Consider the following 23,723-nt stretch of genomic DNA (forward strand, 5'->3'; position numbering starts at 1 on the left):
CTGAGAGATGTCAATCTATCTGATGCACACAAACACTTTACAATAGAGGACATTCATCTTCTCTGGGGCAATCTCATAAAGGGAGTTTGCATCTTATGTGCCAGGACAAAAAACAGCTTTGGACTAAGAGGTCCAGGTAACCTTTACCTTTTTGTAAGGCCTAGATAGTATAATAAACTGACAAAAAGCAGCCAACATAGAATGTTGTGAGCTCTCCATAAACTGTTTAGCAAAGATTCTAAACCTTCCTGTTTACAAGACTTGGGGCAGTATTTCAACGTGATGGCCATTTGCACCCGTTACTGCACTCACACAGTAATCTTGCATTACAAAAGGGAGCGTGTCTGGCTTTGTGCTCTCTTCTATTTTACATATTGCGCAGACAAAGTTAGCTCCTACCCAATAGCAAATGCATGTCCATCATTTTATATGGGGACATAATCCGTGTAATGTGGGAAAGCTATGGCCTTTGTACATGCTCCACATCCAAGAATTGTGTACATGCAAAAAGATGCATGCAAGGTGGCAGAAGAGTCCCAGACATCCTTCTCCTTGGCCCCCTTTCTCATGACAGAATGCAGACACAGAATGTACTCTTTTGGAGGATTATCCCAGGCCACCTTCCAATAGCAGGGTAGGATGACCACTGTATAGACAGTGATGTAGAGGTTGCATTGTCAGCATCTGCACAAAGGCACTCTGCCCGCTGACCTCTAAGAACCTATTGAGTATCCAAGGGGTTTCCAAACGGATGCTAAAAATCTGATCAATCCTTATAATTGATAATGAATGTTGAAGCCAAAGGATGTGGTTCATGGTAGTTCATGCATATATAGGGATCTATGATGACATACTAATGATGGAGATAATATCCGCATTGCAAGAGGGCTTCCTCCGAAACGTCTGGCAGTAATTGCCAGACGTTACAGAAAACGCCCTCTTGCCATGCGGATATTATCTTCATCATCAGATTTTTTGCATCCTTCTGGGAACCCCTTGGATACTAAATAAATTCTGTTCAGCATGTATTGCTATTGTTTATGGAAAACATTGTTCACACTTTAATGCGTCTGACGAACTAATGAACCAAGCAGTCCATTCAAGTATCTGTTGCCACTCCTCTTCGTCCAACCCGGAGGTTGTTTTCTACACTGCAGTCTAGCCAAGCATCTGTTGTCACCCCACACCATCCAACCTGACAGTTTTTCTACTGGTATTTTTTTTTCCTACTTGTGGCTTTCCTGATGAAGGGGCATGGGTCATCGAAACGCTTGTTAACTCGCTCCTACGAAGAATCAGCAGTGATTGAAGCCACTGTTGTTCATATATTAATATATGAATTATTTTGCGAATAAGTGTAATAACCATTTGATTTACTCCTTATGACACCATTTGCATACTTTATTTTAAACAATTTATTAAAAAAATTAATTGATGCATGGGCCTGACGTTCTAGATTACATATAGGAAAGTACCCTACTGTGAATAATTTAATTATATCTGTGATTAGTTTTAAATTGTATATGTGATAATTAAAAAAAAATATTTCATCATGACTGTATTTCTTGGCCTTCATGTTTATATATGTATATAATCAAAAGTTTGAAGTGAGTAACTGGCTGCCTAGGGAATTCTCTTACAAGACCGCTTTAAAAAAAAGTACAACCAATGGAAATGATGGACGGAGCGTTGACAATACAAGCACTCACCCCCAGTCAACTGATCTGGGTTTAATCCATCACCGTTCTTTAGCCCACTCTGCCACCCCAGTTCAGACATGGCCATATGCAAATCAGTCTGACCCTGTGCCTCATGGGAACAGTCCAGCCCGAACTGCCAAGCCATGCCTTCCCTGGACCGGAAACAAGCTACTGAGGACCGGTTTCTGGCATTTCAGCCGTCTTCAGCCCGGCTTGCTTGAATCCAGTGGCAAAGTGAGCAAGGGACTCACGTCTGAGCCCTAAGTTGGCAGGGTATGCTCAGACATGAGACCCTTGCTCACTTGGCCACTGGATTCAAGATAGCCTGGCTGATGAGGATGATGACTCCGAAACCGGTCCCAGGATGCTTGTTTCCGGTCCAGGGAAGACATGGCTTGGCAGTTCAGGCTGGACTGTTCCCATGAGGCACATGGTCAGACTGATTTGCATATGGCCATGTCTGAACTGGGGTGGCTGAGTGAGCTAAAGAATGGTAATGGATTAAACCCAGATCAGTTGACTGGGGGTGAGTGTTTGATTTGCTCAAGCGCTCCGTCCATCATCCCCTTTTGTTTTGCTTTGTTCGCCCTAAGTTGGCAGGGTATGCTCAGACGTGAGTCCCTTGCTCACTTGGCCACTGGATTCAAGATAGCCTGGCTGATGAGGATTATGAATCCGAAACCGGTCCCAGGATGCTTGTTTCCGGTCCAGGGAAGACATGGCTCGGCAGTTCGGGCTGGACTGTTCCCATGAGGCACATGGTCAGACTGATTTGCATATGGCCATGTCTGAACTGGGGTGGCTGAGTGAGCTAAAGAACGGTGATGGATTAAACCCAGATCAGTTGACTGGGGGTGAGTGTTTGATTTGCTCAAGCACTCCGTCCATCATCCCCTTTTGTTTTTCTTTAAAAAAAAGTACAGCACCGTCTGTATCTTGTCTGCTTCTTGAAACCTACTGGTGAGTCTTTTGGGTGCCTTTTTCCCTAGCAGGACAGGAGGGGGCAAGCAAAGAGATGGTGTGGGGTGGACAGGGCAAGCAACAACGGGACAGGGGTAGACCGGACAAGCAACAACGCAGGAGGATGGTGGGGGGACAGGGAAAGGAACAATGCGAAACAGGTGAGGATGGTGGTGCAAGTAAAAATTGCTCTGAAAGGCTCAAGCAGTGGAAAGACACTGGGCAAGGGGATCATTACTTGGCCATGCTTGGGGGTAGGGAGAAACACTAGAAGGGAAGGGTAGCCTGCGCTGACCCCAATGAAGCAAGGAAATGAGTGACGATGAAGCCATCAAATAGGAAGCAATGGGCAGGCTCAAAGCCCCCTGTAAATAAACAAAGTGTCACTCAAGTGGCAGTGGGGATCTGTTGCTGTTGCTCTGTTGTGCTGTACGCCGAACTCCCGCTTGCAGTAGCTCCGCCCCTAAGCCATAAGCCAGCATCAGCCAAATCTCTGAACATGCCCTCCTCAATTGCATCCTCGAAAAAAAGCCCTCCAACGATTCTCTTGACCCCATCCCTAGTGCCATTGCCATTGACTTCTATGCCCACTCTCTTCCCCATTGGACCACTCTGGTCAACCTCTCCCTCTGTCAAGGCTCTCTTCCGGCTCCCTTCAAAACTGGGCAGGTCACCCTTCTGCTTAACAAATCCACTGCTGATGCGAATGACCTCAACAACTTCCGCCCCATCACTAACCTACCCTTTCTTGCGAAGATCACAGAAAGATGTGTAGCGAAACAACTCTCTCGTCATATCAAGGACAATGATCTTCTTGACAATTTTCAGTCTGGCTTCATCTAAAACTGCAGCACTGAAACAGCCCTGCTGCAAGTGATTGATGGTGTGCTGTGGATACTCGATTCAAGGAGTCTTGTCTTCTAATTCTCCTTGACCTTTCTGCAACCTTAGACACTGTCAATCACAACACTCTCCTCAACACTCTTCAACAGAGAATGGGCATGGAGGGAACTGTGCTTAAATGGTTTGTTTCCTTCCTCTCTGATAGATCCCAAATGATCAAAATAGCGAACAGTCTCATCTCCTTTGGCGGTAGGTCAAGGTGTTCCTCAACGCTCTATACTTGCACTCACATTGTTCAATCTCTATTTAGAACCACTGGGAAATCTCCTAAGTAAATCCGGGGTCCACTATCATCTCTACGCAGACGACACTCAAATCTACCTCAAGGTTGCCTCCACTCACGATCTCTCCGTCCTAAGTTCTACTCTGGACTCCATTCAAAACTGGATGTCAACAAATCAACTGATTCTGAATCCCTCCAAAACTGAATTCCTCCTCCTCCTCTCCTCCTCACTTTCTCCTCCCCTGGTCCAATCATGGATGAATCAGATGAATCTACTTAACAATAAACCCATCATTGTCGACAGCGCAAAATACCTAGGTGTCATATTCGACAAAAAACTCTATCTAATCTCCCACATCAACTCCTTTGCAAAGTCTGCTCGATACCAACTGCGCCTTCTTTGGGGAATTTGTCGCTTTTTCCCGGAGCAAGACCTTAAAACACTGGTCCAATCGCTGGTCCTCTCGAGACAGGACTACTGCAATTCTCTTCTCACTGGCCTCCCCAAATCCCACCTGTCCCCCCTTAAATCTATTCTCCATTCAGCAGCTCACTTCATTTATGGGGCCAAAAGAAGCGACCACATCACACCCATGCTATCCACCCTCCACTGGCTTCCCATCAAGGCAAGATCTATCTACAAGACTGCTTGTATCACCCACAAAGCCTTGCACTCCTCCTCTCCTCGCTACCTGGCGAATAAACTGAAACTCTCTGGAGGCTCTAGGCCATCACATACTGCGGAAAATGTACTGCTGGAACCTCCCACTTTCAAGAAGGAAAGATCTATTGCCCAATCCTTTTCAGGCAACACAGTGAGAATCTGGCACTCACTTCCGCCTCAGCTCCGGACCACCACCTCCCCCCATGTCTTCAAAACTGACCTCAAAGTTCTCCTCCTTCAAAGACCCTTCCAATTTTAATTCACACCCTCTCTATTATCTGAAAGAAGACCTTCCATTATAGTGAATCCTTTTCTCCATGACCTTGGAAGTGCCTTCCCAGTGTGTTCTGCCATTTATTGCAGTATTATCCTTCTACCTGTGTTTGGTACTCTTTTTTAACATGCACACATCACTTATCTCTTGTAACACACTGTTTGCTACCTCTTTCATTTTGTTTGCTTTCAATACTTGCACAAGTGCCACCATTGCCTACGTAACATTTGTTCTTGTGTTTGAGTGTCTGCCATATATTGCAGTACCATACCTTTACTTGTACTTTGTACGCTTTTGTAACCTGCACACGTCGCTTTTTCCTCCTGTAATGCACCGTTTGCTACCTCTTGTATTTTGTTTGCGCACAATTGTCACTTTTGCCTCATGTAACTTACGGTTTGCTTTTGTAATTTGTTCACTTGTAATGTTCTCCTCATGTATCAGTTCTGTTCCTAACGTGAAGCGCTCAGACACCTTCGGGTAAAGTCAGCGCTATATAAAAATGCATAAAATAAAATAAATAAAATAAGCGCCGACGACGAGAACGACGAGCGGAGCAGAGGGGAGCTGGCTGGTAGTGGAAAAAAGTTAAGAAAACGCCGAATGGCTGAATGGCTCGGCGGCTTCGCGGACACAATTATAGGCAGGGTAAGCGGCGCACACAACAGAGGTAAGTGCCAGAGTCCACGATTTTGTGTAAGCCTACGAAATAATGTACTGTCTGACGGATTGCTGGTCGGATTGTTAGCTGCTCTCCCTGAGCCTTTAAAGGGCTAGGACCTGACATGGGAGTACGAAGAGTTTGTAATCCAAGAGTCGAGCATTGGGGATGGCCCCCAAGCAAAACAAAAGTACCCTGGAGCATAAACTGAGGTCAAGAGCAATCTCAGTGGATTCAAGAGCCTCTGGAGAAAGTGGAGGGAGCCCAGAGCCGAGACTAGAGAAGGGAACAAAGAAAAAAGCAAAGAGAAGCGTGGCCATAAGCAAAATAACGGGGTGGTACCGCCTCAAACTCAAATTCAATAAAAGATTTCGTGAAGAAACATTTTCAAAACGTTTTTTCACCAGCGAAGGCCCTTGACATAGAGATAATAGAGGCCGCTCTGCAGAATGAGAGTAGGAGAGGGAATGGGAATATCTTTCTACCCCTTGAGGAGCATACAACTGAGTCGCTAATCTTGGCCAATCAAGTCTCTACAGCTCTTATTGGATAAAAAGGGACTTTTGTCACCAGGGTTGTCCTCTTCGCCACGTGGTATGTTTTCTTATGATCCGGAGATAGGATTCCGGAATTACCCAATCTCAAATGAGGATAGAAGAGGGTACACCTGGTAGAGAGTTAAGGCCAAAAAGAAATCAATATCAAAATCGGCTTGATAACCAGAAAACAGTGGCAGAACAAAGTGTGGAACTGAACTTAACCCGTGGGTCATATCTGGAACTCTCTGCAACGCCCGCTTCTTCAATGTTGGACCTTATGTTAATATTACAAGGGCTTCTAGAAGTTACGCTTTCAAACAATGACATTTTAAAAGTACAAAAAAAGTATCTAGCCAAGATAGAGTGTAAGCTACAGGGAATTAGATGTCAAATGCCATCTATGGTAAGACCAGTCCCAGACCCCGACCCACAGCCCTTCGTAGAGGAACACGCCGAAACAGTTGACTCACCTAAAGAAATACATGAAGTTTACATTTCAAGATGGCCAATGAGAGTAATAAGAAGAGGGGAGGTCCCCAGATTTGGGCTAGCAAACATAGTGGGACGAGTAGGAAGGAAACCACAAAAAAAGGGGAGTGACAAGATAGTGAAAAGATCAAGGGGTGTTGAGGCCAGAGGTGGGGATAGGGTGCAAGAATCAAAGTCACTCAACCACATTAGGGGAATAACGAGGAAGAAACCCCCAAAGAAGCAAGATAAAAGCGCGCAAATAGATAGTAACTCATGTACGCAGGAGAAACAAGTAAGGTACATAACTCCAATTGAGCCCAAAATCCCCGGTAGTCGTCCAGGTCACGGCTACAGAGGAAGGTTACAAACCGGGAATATTCAGGAAGCGGGAATTAGACCTAATAATCATATATACAAGGCACAACATCTGGCATCAAAAGGGATAAGGAAGGAGGGTAAAGAGAATAAGTGGCTATATTTTGAACCAATCCCAATTGGTAAAGGTGGTAAGAAGTTAAGCAAGAGGTTGCTGCTAAATAGGTCACAACTTCTGCAAGCGTTTGCCCAGTGCCCAAACTTGAAATGTATAGGGTCAAATGACTTAAGGCAAGTGGGATTTAAGCAAAATAAGGAAGGAAAGGATGTGACCAGAGTATTGGTGTACTCTGATATGGTAATGATTATGATTGAAAAAGTGGTGAGAGAGGTACATAAGGAAGGGATACGGATAATACCCAAAGAGGAAGTGGAAATAGAAGTAGAAGGGAAGGAGTTGCAAGGAAAGAATTTTCTAAGTTGCCACGCAGGATTAAAAAAGAGAAAGGTAAGGATAATTGACCTGGAAGAAGATGAAGGAGTAGCCTTGGGAAATTTTAAAATAGTAGCAAATAATTCAGATGTGGAAAATTGGTGGGGAAACCGGAGCCAGGGAACAAGCCACCTAGGCCCCTCAAATAAGTATACTGAGGTGCTTGGGTAGGAAGGATTCCTAGATGACGTCGAATAGGTAAAGGGTACGCTGCATGGCATAAGAATAGCTTCCTGGAACATAAATGGCCTCAGAGATCAATCTAAACAAGACAATATAAGGGAATTAGGAAAAATATTGAGATCATCTGTAACCAAGAAACCTGGCAATGCGGCAAGACCCCGACATTCAATGGTTTCTGCCAGTTCAATCGCTTAGCAAAGAAGCAAAGATGTGGGCGTCCAGCGGGGGGAATAACGGCATTGGTGTCAACTAAAATAGTGAAAAGGGTGACCAAATTAACTGTAAATGGTTGCTTGTATGTAGGTTAACATTATCTGCCACCGACAAAAAGAATACAATACTGATGCTTTTAAATGTGTATATGCAATGGGGAGGTACAGAGGAATATGCCACTGAAATGGGATATTTTAAAGAAGACATGGACTTAATATGTGAAAAGTATGGCATGGATTTGATTATATTAAATGGGGGATTTTAATCATAAACTGCACCCAAAGAAAGTAGATTGCTGGTTCCAAGAATTGTTGGAGGCTTATGATATAACACACGCAACTTTCCCAGATTGTGTGTCCACATCCAATGATATTCAGCTGGGAAACTATTTGGGGACTAAAAGCCTCTTTTTCCTAAATGAAAGATCAACCCTAGACTGTCCAGGGAAGAAAACCTTTAAACTAGGCTAAAAAAATTGCCCAATAGATTAAGTCTTTACGTCACCCTGGAATTTTCATTTAAATAAAGGATTTAGTATTCCTAACATAGAAGGGAGTGACCATAACCCTTTAGAACTAGACCTCCTAGATGTTCATTTGAATCCCTATAACAAAGTCATTGAACAACAGGTGGGATATCCCAGGCGGATCACAACGAGGCTAACAGAAGTATATATAGCCTCACTAGTGAGATTGCAGCAGAACCTAGATCTGGGCACAGTAAGTGGTCAGTGCTTGGATTGGTATGTGGGAAAAATTGAAGAAGTGGTCCAAAGCCTTTGCGATGGTCTGAGGAAAGATAAAATGAATGCCAAAATTAACCCCCAAAAAAATGGACAGACAAAGAAGGTTGTTCTCAAAGAAATGTTTGGAGAAGAAGAGAGAATTGAGGGGATTAGTACGTAGCCTTAGCATTAAGTATGAATAGGGTAGGGTTGATACTCTGCCCAAAACTAAAAAGAGAATATAACACGTTAAATTAGGAGGGCAAAAAGAGCTTAAAAGAAGACTGTTGGACAAAGTTGCTTGAGGCAATAGAAACAAAGAATACATGTCAGTTCTGGAAACTGGTTCAATCAGCAGTGGATCGCCCGGAGGCCACAATGAACTGTGTGGTAGAAGTAGCGGTTTGGGAGGAATGTTTGCTGGAATTATACAACCCAGGGAAAGAACCGGATTAGAGCGGTCTGGTAGCAGATTTAAAACCAGACTTTTCGGCCTCAGAAGTGAAAAACACGATAAAATCTCTGAATTTAACAAGGGCAGCCAATCCAGACAACCACACTGCCCAGATAATTAAAACCCAGTTGAACTGGTGGGCAGAATTCTTTTCTAAGATGTTTCAAGTTATTTTAGATACTGGGAAGTTCTCAAATAATTGGAAGGGTGCAATAATTAGGCCTATATACACGAAAGGCAATATGCATGCCCCAAAGAACAACAGATTAATTAATCTGATAGATATTGAGGAAAAGATCTTCGCAAAAATAATACTAGGTAAACTAAAAGATTGGGCGGACCTGAACTCAGTGGTACCGGTTGAACAGGGGGGATTCAAAGAAGGTCATTCCACCATAGACCATTGTTTCACCCTGTGGGTACTCGCCTGGAAATCAATAGAGCAAAAGGGGTAAATGTATTGTTGCTTTGTTGATTTTCGGGCAGCCTTTGACTCAGTGGATCGCAAGATCTTATGGGAGTGCCTGATAAAGTATGATATACCGAAGGCCTACTGGCCATACTAAAGGAACTACAGGGAGGGAACTGGGCCCAAGTAATTAAGGACAGACAATGGTCACTGACACAGAAAATAGCCATAGGGAATGGGCTAAGACAGGGTTGCGTCCTAACCCCCCTGCTCTTCGCAATATTCCTCGCTGACTTACCAGCATTACTGGAAGTGGAAAGAAGTGCAAGCCCCAGAATGGGTGACAAGAAAGTATCAAGTCTTCTATATGATGATGACCTCGTGATAATTGATCAAACGGAACTTGGGCTCCGAAGGAAATTAAATGTTTTTAGAGAATACTGCGAGGCAAAGCTTTTAGTTGTAAATATGGATGAAACGAAGATTTTATGTTTTGGTAAGAGAGACAAACATTTTAGATGGTTTTTGATGACAAATAAAACTGGAAATTGTAAAAGAATATAAATATCTGGGCCTTTGGTTCGACAGCTCCCTAAAATGGTGTACCCACCTAGAAGCCCAAAAAAAAAAAAGCTTTTTCATCCATTTGTGGGCTGAAAAAACGTAATCAAGATTATGGGGATATGTCGCATAGACCAATATTAAAAGCTTATGAAGCTATGATTCACCTCAAGTATTGAGTGTAGACTTTCTGCACTCCCCCTGGATCCTGGCGTTTCCAGAATCGTAACCGAGACATTTGGACCTGGCTGCTCCACGCTATTGTTCCTCTCTCCATTCTAATTGCCTGAATCATTGCGGAGCTTGGTAGAGACAGAGTTTTTAAGGCGCTTCCTCTCGATCCCACCCTCCTTTACCACTTAGTTGGAGAACTTCTGCCCCATACAAGAAATGGAATATAATTTCATAGATGAACAGATGCATGTGTGTTGAAGATTTACTAGATCAGACAATTGGTGAAATAGTGTTTGAAGATGTAATAAAAGATTGTTTGCATCGCTGGTTACTCAACCAAATTTGGTTCAAGCAGACTCGTCAGGGATGGAACAAAAGTTGGGAAGATATAGAGTGAGACTAAGGCAAATATGTTAATTTCCCCTAAGAGGTTTTCAAAAAGTGTTAATTTCTACATACAAACTGCAGAATTTCTGTCTCTGAGTTCTGCTGAGCTAAGAAAAAATGAACATGTGCTGTGTAAATACTGGCTGATATTTTGCAGTTTAATATGTTGATATCTGTACCGGGGAAGGTCTTCAACACTATTGCTGCTAGTGGGTGTTTCTACTGTTTTTTTCCGGTTAGCTAGCATTGTCTGGCTATTTTGGTTAGCACTACATCTGAGCATAACTGCAACAATGGGAAAACAAACCTGTAGTGACAAAAAGCAAGCGCCCCTTCCACCACCCTCTTCATCATTGCACCAAACTTCGATTGACAGTATGCTACAGATGGCCATAGGTGTGATGACCACCGAAATTAAAGTAACTGAAAGGCGGCTGTCTTTAACCCCGGATCTAGACATTTCTTTGACGGGCCCTGACCCCCCCATGTACCTCCCTGGTCCCGGTCATTAACTCTCCCAAGAACCAGACTACGGGCTGTGTAACAGCACGCAAAGCTTCCAACGTCTACCGGTGCCATGGGGATGCTATCCCAGGCCCTGCAAAAAAAGGGTAAGTCAAGGTTAGGTCTGTGGCCGAACGGAAAAAGTGTACAGATGAGTCACCGAACTCTAGAGACACTCTGGAGGGTGGGGGGGGGGGGGGGGGGGGGGGGGGGGGAAATCAGCAGACTGTCCGCAAGAAGGCATGGACTAAACTTGGTGGTGGATCTTCAGATTCAGTTTAGTCTATTGTGTAGGACGAGCTTAGCTCTTTGATAGCACGGGTAGACAAGCTGGCTGTACTGCTCGAGGCAAGGGTAGTCAGCCCAGCACAACATCAAGAGGGGGTTGAGGATGTTAGTTGGCGGGCAGTTCTGGGTGCTGCTTCCCCTACAGTAAGATCGGACCCCCCACCTGCTCAAAAATGGATTCCCACCACCAATAACAACCAGACTTACCACGAAGCTATAAACCGAGGCAATGCACACCTCAATTTGCATATCGAGCAAGATTGTATGCACCGTCAAGGGCCCAGGTGTAGGAAGGAAGGGGGCCCGCATTTGGCATAGAAGCTATGGAAGAGAGGCCAGTCCAGCCTAGTATCAATATACCTCCCGCTTCATCCCTGTATGTCATCATTTTAGCAGGTGTACCTGGGCTTAAAAGGGGGCAAAGGGAATCCCATCATGAAGTAAGGAATAAGTGTATGTTCTGGCTGGCCAGGCAGAGGCAATTTGCCTATAAAGATGCAGGCGAGATACTCTTGACGCGCAGGGTTAGTTGGGTGGGCAATAGAACAAAAGACGTGCAAGGGGATTGCATTATGATCAATTTTAAAAACCCAATGTTTGTTCAAGTCCTTTTGGGCAGGAAGGGGATATCGGGTCTCTATCATCGGGATATTTTTATTCCCCAGGTCAAGTTTCACTAACCAGAGAGCAAACAAGACTGAAGTTGGGGGTGTCCAACCAGTCAACAAGCCCACAAAGCAGAGACACCTATATCGCATCAATAACGGAACTCGTCTGTCTTTCAAGTAATACCAGATCAAGTTCCCAAAAAAAATACATAGACAATGACACACGAGACTCATTAGGAACCCCAGAGGGAGGTCCGCAGGTGTCTTAAAACTGCCCTCACACACCTTGCGGTGTCATGCTTCATCATTGGGCCGCATCAGACACCTAGGCGCAGACCAACACTCTAGGTGGAGCGTAAGATTTTTTTGACGAAGACAGGTGGTGGGGGTAGTAAAAATAATTAAAAAACGGGAGTGATAATACACACAAGACACCTGCAACAATAAGTGGAAAGGAAAACATAAAACATATATGGCGGGATTACTTCTTTCCCACACTTACAGGACCAAACTTAGCAGTAAAGTGTAAGATAAAACAGGCTAGAGATTTCCCAGTATCTACTTTATTCCAAAAGGAAAACTCTGGCTGGATTAAAATGTGAAAATGGGGGTCTGTATAGGGAAGTTATGAACCCGTGATCCCCTCTGCTTATACCAACATGTTTCTGCCTCTCTTAGTTGCCTCCACCTGGATGACTTTAGGCTTTCGTCAGGGTGTTGGTCCCTGCTTTCCAATCCCTACCCAAATCGGGTGAATATTACCTTAAATTAGTTTTTTGAAGTGGACAAAACTGTTCCACCTTTCGATGTCACCCTCGCCAGAATTTCTGTGGGGAAACAGATACACGAGTTTAAGAGAACTTCTCTTAACCCGGGACTGTGTGGGGCAGGTTCTCTCGCCGTCACATAGTCACAAGAGAACGACTCGTCTCGTGCTCCCACTATCGCAGTCCACCGCCGTGTCCAACCAGTAACAGAAGTAAGATCGAGAACACCTTTGTCAGGCAAATATTTAGTCTTCCCCCTAGCTCCCCTCTTACACCGCATCGCCTGGACCTCGGGGTAAGGCCAATTGCAGACAAAATTGCTCTCAGAACCCTTATATTCTGGTGGCACCTGTGGTTTACCCTGCAACTGGCGGAATACAGGGCAGAGATGAGGGAGGTCCTGAGCCTCCAGGGTGCGGGGAAACTACCATGGTTAGCTTTTGTCAAGGATACACTTTTTGCCATTGTGGAAAATTAATACAGTTTGGTGAACATTATCTACGCCATCTTGCCTTTTTCCGATGCCACACTTTTCGTCATGCACATCCGCCATATTTTAGCCGTTACGATCAGAATCACCCTCACGAAAGACCCCCCACGCACTGGTCATTCCCACTCTCACATGCCTTGCGCATAAGCGGCAGCCATTTTGAGCACCATGGCCTCCCTGCCCCTCGCTGATAGCTAGCGCGTCTCTCTCTCTCTCTCTCTCTCTCTCTTAACCTCGCAAGCATCCCCCGCACGCTGACAACCCCCGCTCTCTCATGCCTTGGGTCATAAACCCCTCTTCAGCGCAGCTTCACCACAGAATCCCATCCTGTTCCCAGCGCGACACCTCCCTTCATTCCTTTCATGGTCTCAGACCCTTTTGATGCAAACCCCCTTTTCCTGTGTCCCCGTTTGTCTTCCTTGTTCCCAGGCCACCACCTGGCCCTGCGGATACTGTTTATCACCCTTTACAGTAGGAAGCTTCCCCTCCCCATCAAAAGACCCTCGAGCTGATCAAAGCCCCCACCCTATGAGATCCGATCAACCCCACGCATTCCGTGAATCGGCGGAATGCCCTGCTGCGCGACAATCATCACCTGTTGTGACCGGGGTGGGGAATTCAACTGTAAATGTATGTGGGAACGGGCCTGAAGGGGAGATTCCGAGGATGTTCTTTCAAATATCAAAGTGTTGCGAGAATGTGTTACGTGCAATAAAGGTCATAAACCCTAGTATAAGAGGCCAGGCCTCAGAGATGTGGTTAGAGCACCTCGTGACGATACTTGCTGTCTGAATTGATGTGTTCTCCTCCGGAGAGAATAAAATCCTTGTTTCCTGCCTTCCAGTCTCCAGCGCCTGCTTCTTCATTGATTAATATTGGTGGGTCATAGAGGCGACACCGCCGGGCAACATAAAAGGGTCTTTGGTTACTGGTTGTCTTTGAACCCCTTTTAACAATTGGCGTCCCAAGCGTGGGGCCCATCAGCGACTCGTGGATCCAGTGGGAGAGGTCCTGACGACAGAGTGAACGACTGCAACGATCGGAAGGTACCCTGTCCGATAGACCCTCGTCTGACAGCCGATCATCCGAACTTCACTGGTTCCCAACAGACCTCTCTCGAGTGATCTGCGGTCCTGACTGGGAACCATCAGGAGTGCCACGAGGAGTACGAAGAGAAGAGGACGATCGGGCGCTGGATTCGGAAGACAAGAAACTGTCCATGCGGTCCGGGTAAGGTCGTGTAAACACGACGAATTGCGAAAGTGATTGATAATTGAAAGTGATTGATAATTGATGAGAAAATACTAGTATTACTTTTTGTTAATTTATTTGGAGATTCGCTGTCTGCAAACGGAGAAACAACAGGCTCTCCCTTTATAAACAGTGAAGGATAGGTACGCATCCGTCGGACCTATCTTTCTCCCCCACTGAACAATTGCCCCTCCCCCATTGATTAACTGTTATAGATTGTTTTCTGGAGATTCTCTGTCTGCAAACAGGGAAGAATAGGTCCCCTCTTTGCAGATAGTGAAAGGGTAGGTGACGCGAACCTTTGCGAGCCTACTTATTCTCCCCATTGACCATATTGATTTTTTATTTTTGACCTAACATTGATTGCTCAAGATTGGTTCATGAGGTATTCACTACCTGCAAACAACGTAGAATAGAAATATTCTGTCTAGTCTTTGCACGCAGTGATAAGATAGGTAGTGCTGACTATTATCCCATTGTGATCCGTCATGCCTGTCTTCTCCCCACTGGTTAGTAGCCTGTTTAGCCCGGACCGCTTATTAGAGATGAACCATCCGGCTCCGCTGGAAGGCACCCCTAATAAGGACATGTTCATGAAGCATGGATTGATCGCTATAGCCTATAGTGAGCTGTGGCATAAATATACGAAAAGGGATCGAGAAAGTCAGTGGCCACTGGTAGGATCCTTCGATCTTGACAAAATAGAAACGGTAGAAATAGCCCTTCGTAGGAATGAAACAACACCTATTATGCTCGATAGTCTCGGTATGTGGCGCAAAGAAGCCACACGACGAAGGGAAAGCGACGAATTCAGAAAAGGTGAAGGGACACGACGGACAACCCTCCAAACGTCTAGTAGACAAAGGGAAGGGCCAGCGATGGCACAGTTCCGAGGAGTAGACATGAAAAGGGAACGGTATAAAGGGATGTGTCGACAGGACAACCCCGGGACGCGACGACCCGAAAGTAATCCCCCGACACTATGCACAGGACGAACAGATTTAAAACAAAACCAATGTGCTTTCTGTAGATGTCTCGGGCACTGGAAAGCCCAATGCCCGACTCTACAGAGCATAGGTAAGAACGGAGGGTCGACAGAAAGAACAGGCCGACAGAAAGGGAAAAGGCGCGAGATAAAAACCAATCAGACTAGTGCAGACAGAACAGATAGAACCACCCCGTTTGATTATGCTCGATGGCACAGATTTCGTCAGACCAATTTTAACGACATGTTAGAGTTCTGGGACTGATTGCTCTCTGTTGCTCCCCCACTCTGAAAAACAAACACAATTACAGGCCAGTGTAAACAACCCCCGTTAGAAAAAAAGGACTCAAGGAAGCCAAGCATCTGTTATACAATTTAGGATTTAATTACAGTAAAGATAACACACAACCAATGGTAAATAGAATAACTAGTAAAACACTCTCTAAAGCAAACTGTACTAATAGGAGAAATACAAAACCTATTACGCTCACTCCGGAAGTCCTCGAAATGTAACAGTTCGATGGTCCCGCCCACCCGAAACACATAGCACGTGTGGGGCGGGGCCTGCCAGCAGCCATGGACCAAAAGAGATCGCCGGCGAGAAGGTACCGGAGGCTCCACAAAGCAGGCAATGAAATGGTCTTCCCATACTACCCTTCCAGGGATGGCGTCCCCCGGGCCGCGAGTAGGGAGGGGGCGGATGCAAATGACCCCCTCCCTCGTATCTCCTGGTCCGGCCATCACAAATTCCTCCATCGAACGGATGCAGGGTGGGCAGGGAGGGAGAGGCGACGCGGACGAGCCTCTCCCGCCTCCGCAGGTAGGAGGCTTCCCTGCCCTGGCCCGGCGCCGATGTCCTCCAGCCGGGCGACGGCCATATACCTGCGCAGCACAGAACTTACAATGTCCGACGCACATATATTTCCGCAGCACAGGACATACAATGTCCGACGCACATATATTTCCGCAGCACAGGACATACAATGTCCGACGGGCATACTTGAACAGCACTGGACGTACAATGGTCCCCCAAGAGTCGGAATCAGGGGTGTAGGGTGGTCATCATGTGCACCCCTGATTCAAAGGGACGGCGTGGGATGTGCCGGGAGAGGGAGGCGGCACGGACGAGCCTCCCTCACCTCCCCAGATGAAGGCTCCACTGTTGCACCCTGGCGCCCCGAACCAAAATGTCCTGCTCCAACAGCATGATGTTCTGTCTTTCATCACCACAAGAAGTTTCTTCCACTCCTGATAGATACGACGAAGGGCGGCTGCCGCAGGGTCTCAAAATGGCGTCGGGGCCCTCGGAAGGCGGGTCTAGGCCGCTGGAGTAACTTTGTCCGAAATTGCAACTCGGGCACTTGCCCACCTGGGCACAAGCCCCCACCATCGACAAACATCCCCTCGACTTTGAAGATTCTACCAAAGTCTCAAGAGCCTTCGGCCCCTTCGGGCTTCCGGTGGGGAACAGCTGCATTGATCACTAATGAAATAACCACGGCACAGCAACAAGATGGCGGTGCTCTCGTGTCTGCATCAGCTTCCGTCTGAACCACCCAGGAACATTATGGGCTAACGAACTCGAGTAAGTTCCGGCTGAACATCAACATGACCCGGTAAGAAAGACTCTACCTCCCTCCCTCTCTTGATTGACGGTCCACACCACCAGCCCCTCTGTTAGCGCAAGGTTTTTTGAACTACCGAAAGGGACCCTGGTCCAACCGCCAATCGTCGGAGACATTTTTGCCCCTGATGCTACTTCCGGACTAAAATGGCCTCGCCCAAAATGGCGCCGGTATCAATAGGAACTAACGGATGCCTCGTGGTGTTCCTTAGCTAATGAAACTTGATGTACTAAGATTTATATACGAACCTTTGCGCACTTGATGAAAAAGGGAGGAGGGTTCACTTGACGAAACATTTGTAAGGGGTCCCGTAAAAATGTTGATTTCAATGAACGATTTATTTTGATATTTATTGTAACTGGTACATAACGTCGCTTATGATGCGCACCCACGGTATACATCTAGGAAATGTGATTACAATGAGCTTGACTGTGTTTCTGTTTATGAACTGAAATGCCCCTGATCCCTCATCACGCAATGAAACGTTTTTAGTTACTTGCAAATAATTAATTAGGCCTTTTTAACATGTTCTTGTGCCGCAAAATAACCCCCCCTACTGTATGTGCTTCCATCGTCGACATGTCCGGCCAAAATATGATGGCACTCTCACATTTTACGTACTGAACGATTATGCAAATAAAGGTTTTCCAAACTATGAATAGGCATCACATACTTTTGTAAATGTGGGAATTGGTGGGAGGGCTTTTTCTGTGCGCAACCGTTCTGCTCTTTTTTTAAGGTTATCTGAAAAATGGTTGTTCGGCCCTGGATTGATGATCGAATCAAAAGGTATGATACGCTGCCTCCAAAATATGCGACTAAGCTCAGGAACTAACGTATGAAGAAGGACCTCGACTTCTGAGAATGGGTAAAGTAATGCGGTGTGATTGATAAAATGTTATAAAGGTATGGTGGTCGAAGGTACTAAGGGACAGGGTTGACCGAAGAACTGATATGCCTTAGAACATCACAGCTTTGGGAATGATTTAAGGATCCCGATGGCCAGATACATCTACAAAACCGGGTACCTCGCGCTAGGCACCTCTGATTCCTCTTTTTAGCGTTTCCCTACACACGATCCATAATGCCATCCTCGAACCCCCCCATGAACCACCTATCACACTGCCCGCCCCCTTGACTTCAGAAACCAAGACCCTAGGGATTATATCCCGAGGAGATAAGTACGAGTATATGGTAAGTAAAGGACTTTCGTGCCCGTACATTTGATGTGCTCGAATGTTGTTCCCCCTCCCTTTTCCTCCTTTTTCCCTCTGCAGGTTACATTGGAGTCCCGATTAAAGTATCGTAAGGGATCTGGAGCCACGTCACGCCCGATGCATGAAAACGGACTAACGCTGCAAGACGACACAAAAAGACGCCCTACCCAATGCGCGACCTTTTTGTACCTGACCTAATGCTCTTCCGTCCCAAAACTGCATGCTTTCTACATCCTAACACAGACCCGAAACGTCTAACGTTGGGTAACGCACTGAATAGCCCAAACAATACACGGTCATTCTCCATGCCACACGTGTACTATTTGGCCTATTGTTACTCTCTCTCTCTCTCTCTCTCTCTCTCTCTCTCTCTCTCTCACCCCTCCACACTTTCCCTCTTCCTAGTGACTGGCACCTAATTGGCGAACCTGGTGCACCTCCTGATTGGCCCCAAATACCACAAGTATTTGCACAAATTCGTCCTAAATAAAACTGTATCGATACCACGTTACTACCTCTCCTTTTCTGCTAAATATGGATGAAAATTAAATTGGCCAAAAGGAAAGGGACAGGTAAGACGACTAAGGTTCCCTAAATTTGACCCACAGTCAGGGAACTATTTGTCAGTGGCTTCTATGATAAAAGATAAAAAAAAAAAAAGTCTGTGGTAATGCGACCTTCCCCATTCCAAATTGTCTCCATACCCCAAGCAGTAAGAAATGATCGAGACACCCCCGTCTTCCCAAAATGCCTCCGGTTTGGTGTCAGCTGCCCTGAACGAGAATCTGAAAAACGCCCCTTGCTCCAATTCGCTGTGTTCCTAGTTGTTTTCCATAAGATCCCACCCACCCCAAGGATAAGTTTAATAATTATCGCAAGCCCCCCCCCCCCCCCGAGTTTTTGTAGTAGCCAGGTTGCGAGAAACTATATAGAAAGATGTGTGCAAAGTTAAAATTAGATCGAAAACTGAAAGAACTTGTTGCAGTAAACCTTGTTGAAAATAGGATGTTTAGCTAAAAGATAGGACGCATTGATGTAATGGAGAATCGTTTAGCCTATGTTCATCCCTCAGAAGGATGCCTATCAGACTATGGTGAATAGCACGTTGCACTTTTCCGTAAGATACAAAGCCCTGAAGACCGGCCTAGCCTTGCAAGACACGTACTAGGGAAATGGGTCTCTACCAGAAGAACTGACATCTACTGTAATAGACGAATGCAATGAATGGGTACCAGACCTCGTACCACGACAAATGAATGTAATAACCAACAAAACGCCAAAGAATTAGCCACAAAGGGAAGTTGTAGGAAATCCAGCAAACCCATCATCAATCGTTTATACGATGGCTGCAAATCTCAATGTAGCGGATGTTTACCCCAGTTGCTTGGTGTTGGGAGAGAAATAGGTTTATGTAATTACCTTCTTCTGCAAAATCTCTAAAGACTGTCTTTTCGAACTCATTTAAGGGTACCGCCGTCGGAGGAGAAAGAGACCGGATGTGGGAGCACGCGGCCTGACTGCGGATCGTGGAACCTCAGCGACGGAGGCCAAGGCGAGACCACAGCAGTAAGGAGTCGCAGGATGAGGCACTGTTTCAGACAAAGCTAAGGAAAGGGCTGACCTGAAGCCCCTGCTCTATGATCGACGTGTGCCAAAAAGTCCCCGCTCTCTGAACCTGGTTATGGACCCGCCTGTCTCAAATTCTCCGTCCCCCTGATCTGTTCCCGACTTGGCCCTGCTCCATCCCCTCCTCCTCCGACCTACCATAAGGACTGTTCACACACACACCTTTCCACCTGAACTTCCAAGTTCCTCCAAACCCTACTGAGCTATCCAGAGAAGGGTATTCCCTGCATCAAAAGGGAGGGAGCTCCGACTAAGTAGACCACGAACTATGTTAATCTCAGAACGGTGACCTAGAACCCCACCAAGGGTCGCCCCTAAAGAGAAGATGAACGAAGTATGTGGTTCTACCCGCTGCTGAACACCTCGATGATGATGGAAGCAACAGGAAATACCCACCACAGAGACTCAAGAAACAAACAGACCCCACAACTCAAAGACAATTGCACTTTTCATCACAATCCTTCTTCTGCCTCCTAATAACTATGCTCTGGGTCGCGGAAGAAAATGCACCTGCTCCAAAACCGTAACGCATTTCTCCTATGAGGTCTGGCGAAACAAAACAAAATGCACCCCTGCCCGCAGACCTCCAACGGCTCAATCCACATGAACATTCCTGTTGACAGAACGAATTGTAATCCAGGTGCTTAACAGTGCCAACAGAAGACGACAAAGACACTGAGAACTCTGATTTTTATTTTTTATTATATCTCATTTCTCTCCCAACCACCATTGGACTGACTATGCTCTCGCCGAGTACAAAAAGGACTTACTTATATGATAACTTACCAGTTCCTATTCCAAATGACTATAAGTATCTATGATCTGTACCCAACGCCCTCGCTACATAATTCTAGTCTGATATTGCATTACGATGACTTTTTCTGCAACCAACTTAACGATGAACCCACCTACTAGATGATGAGATTTTTCAATGTGATGTTTATAATGTGATGTTTATGTACAGTTCATTTGCCTAAGTCCCCTCTCCCTTACTTATGACCGCTGCAATAGGTATAGATAGGAAATAGGCCAGCAAGATGTCTTGGAAATGTTAAAGGGAGGACTGTGAAAAATTAATACAGTTTGGTGAACATTATCTACGCCATCTTGCCTTTTTCCGATGCCACACTTTTCGTCATGCACATCCGCCATATTTTAGCCGTTACGATCAGAATCACCCTCACGAAAGACCCCCCACGCACTGGTCATTCCCACTCTCACATGCCTTGCGCATAAGCGGCAGCCATTTTGAGCACCATGGCCTCCCTGCCCCTCGCTGATCGCTAGCGCGTCTCTCTCTCTCTCTCTCTCTCTCTCTCTTAACCTCGCAAGCATCCCCCGCACGCTGACAACCCCCGCTCTCTCATGCCTTGGGTCATAAACCCCTCTTCAGCGCAGCTTCACCACAGAATCCCATCCTGTTCCCAGCGCGACACCTCCCTTCATTCCTTTCATGGTCTCAGACCCTTTTGATGCAAACCCCCTTTTCCTGTGTCCCCGTTTGTCTTCCTTGTTCCCAGGCCACCACCTGGCCCTGCGGATACTGTTTATCACCCTTTACAGTAGGAAGCTTCCCCTCCCCATCAAAAGACCCTCGAGCTGATCAAAGCCCCCACCCTATGAGATCCGATCAACCCCACGCATTCCGTGAATCGGCGGAATGCCCTGCTGCGCGACAATCATCACCTGTTGTGACCGGGGTGGGGAATTCAACTGTAAATGTATGTGGGAACGGGCCTGAAGGGGAGATTCCGAGGATGTTCTTTCAAATATCAAAGTGTTGCGAGAATGTGTTACGTGCAATAAAGGTCATAAACCCTAGTATAAGAGGCCAGGCCTCAGAGATGTGGTTAGAGCACCTCGTGACGATACTTGCTGTCTGAATTGATGTGTTCTCCTCCGGAGAGAATAAAATCCTCGTTTCCTGCCTTCCAGTCTCCAGCGCCTGCTTCTTCATTGATTAATATTGGTGGGTCATAGAGGCGACACCGCCGGGCAACATAAAAGGGTCTTTGGTTACTGGTTGTCTTTGAACCCCTTTTAACACCATGAGCAGGGCTAACTTATGGTACAATGCTGAGGTAATCTGCCCTACAATATCCAGGAAGGATCTGGTACGGAGTTATAAGGGGGAGTAAACTCGACCGCCTTTAGGGGAGCTCTACAACTGGCTCTCTCACTGCAGCGTTCCTGGGAATTAAAGATCAGTATAGCCTAGAGCCTGTATTGGAGGTCATCCAACACGCGCTTGCCAGGAAGCTATACCTGCAATTTAGGTATGGAGTCCTCCCGCTCCGTGCCTTTACAAACAAATGGGCTGGTTCACCCCTTTTGGGCTGTCCGGCCTGTAGCAATACAGTGGAGTCAGAGTACCATGTTTTTCTTCCATCCAGGCAATAGGAAGGCCAGGCATCGATGGTTGATCCAGCTATGCAGAAATTTGAGGACCCAGCGCTGCGTAGAAGCTTTTGGATTACTGAAATATTATAACCATCTGCCCATTGTATTTTCAGTGTTGCGCTTTTTGTTCTCTATGAAGTGTGTAAACACTCCTGAAGACCAATCTATAGGCTCTAGCTGACAACCTTTTAATATTTTAAACTGGATCTGGTATATTTAAATCCGTTTTTAACTTTCATGATTTTTTGTGTGTTTTTAGGGTTTGTAATATGACACATACTCGTTTTTAGAAATGTTTTATATTTCTTTGAACACAATATGGGTGCGCTGGCCCTTGTGTTGGCAACCCTAACCCAGGGCTACAGGGTTTGGGCATGTGCCTACATGGATTGTTTGAGAGAAATGTTATTGTAATGCACATGCACATTTATGGGCAACTCTAACCCAGGGCTAGGGGGTCTGGGCATGCGCCCACAAGGATTGTTTTAATTAAATGTTATTGTATTGTACTTTTATGGTGAAATCGACCGAAATAAAGGTTTTTTGTGATTGATTGATATCTGTACTCCCATTCTATACAAGGTTTGAGTGTCAAATCAACATGACAACTACAATACACAGAATTTCTTCAAATTCTTATAGTAAATCATTTTCATATAAAGCGCTTCACTCCTAATTTCGTCAAAGTTTAAAATCGCAGCCATTAGGTGATAAGAAACAACATTAATAACAAGCAATATTATTTTTTTTAACCGCCGAACATTATTTTTCTAAAACACGTACATATACCATTTTGGATTGAGACTATCTGTAAAGAGAAACGGATATCAGCAAAAAATAAAGAGAAATCAATTTACTTCTACGTAAAACATGCACTTCTTGCCTTCACTCCGCATGTATTTCAAAGCCCACAAATCTCTAGAAAATATGAAACCTTTCTTGTTTTTAATAAATGGATTTTAAAACTGAAAGCGGCAAATATATCAGGAACCATTTTTTACAACGATAGTTTAACTGGCATCACCAAAACAGAAGAAATCCTGTTTTTTACGGCAAAATAGCAATATTTCAAAGAAATTAGAAAAATATTTAAAGTATTTTTTTGATTGAAGTGTGTATTATGAAATAATAAGCGGAATAACAATGCGTGAATAAACGTGTTTAATCTATGTGAAATAGTGAGAAAATTAGTAAAACTATAGAGCCTTACATGTCACCGGGCGTTGATTTCAGAGTCGCTGGGCCCTGCAGGAGGGTGGCGGGGTGAACGGGCAGATAAGAGCTGATGCGACCCTCCGAAACGAACACGAAAACAATTCTTTGCGCAGGAAAACTGCGAGAACCCCGTGGAGGTGAGCTGCACAAACACACAAGAACTCACAAGCCTGCAAACACACGCCACACTGATTGTTGATTCTAACGCTCTTCCTTCTCCTCCAGGACATGCATTGGCTGCACACCCAGGATGAGGCTGGGATCTTAGAGGTGGAGTCTGCAGGGTTCACTCAGAGGGCAGGGATCTGAAAACTGGTTTGCAGCAACAGCTGCCGGGGCCACCATGGCTGGCACTTTCTCGGGGGAGTTAACGGCGCGCAGGTGCAGGGAGGGGAGCCAATTAATGGCCTTGGACTTCAGGGAAAGTTTTTCGAAACGG

At 45.7% G+C, this 23,723-nt stretch overlaps 1 protein-coding gene across 1 annotated transcript in view; it reads right to left on the reverse strand.

Annotated features, from left to right (window-relative positions):
• LOC147751152 (adipocyte plasma membrane-associated protein-like) overlaps positions 1-23,523 on the reverse strand; it is a 186,147-nt gene extending 162,624 nt beyond the window's left edge. Inside the window, exon 1 of the mRNA XM_086937903.1 lies at positions 23,280-23,523. Coding sequence (XP_086794029.1) covers positions 23,280-23,281 — 2 coding nt within the window. The 5' untranslated portion in view covers positions 23,282-23,523. The remainder of the gene's footprint in view (positions 1-23,279) is intronic.
• Between the last annotated feature and the right edge of the window lie 200 nt (positions 23,524-23,723).

This window comes from Lissotriton vulgaris, chromosome 1_1 (assembly GCF_964263255.1).
Source record: "Lissotriton vulgaris chromosome 1_1, aLisVul1.2, whole genome shotgun sequence".
In the NCBI taxonomy this organism is placed as follows: Eukaryota; Metazoa; Chordata; class Amphibia; order Caudata; family Salamandridae; genus Lissotriton; species Lissotriton vulgaris.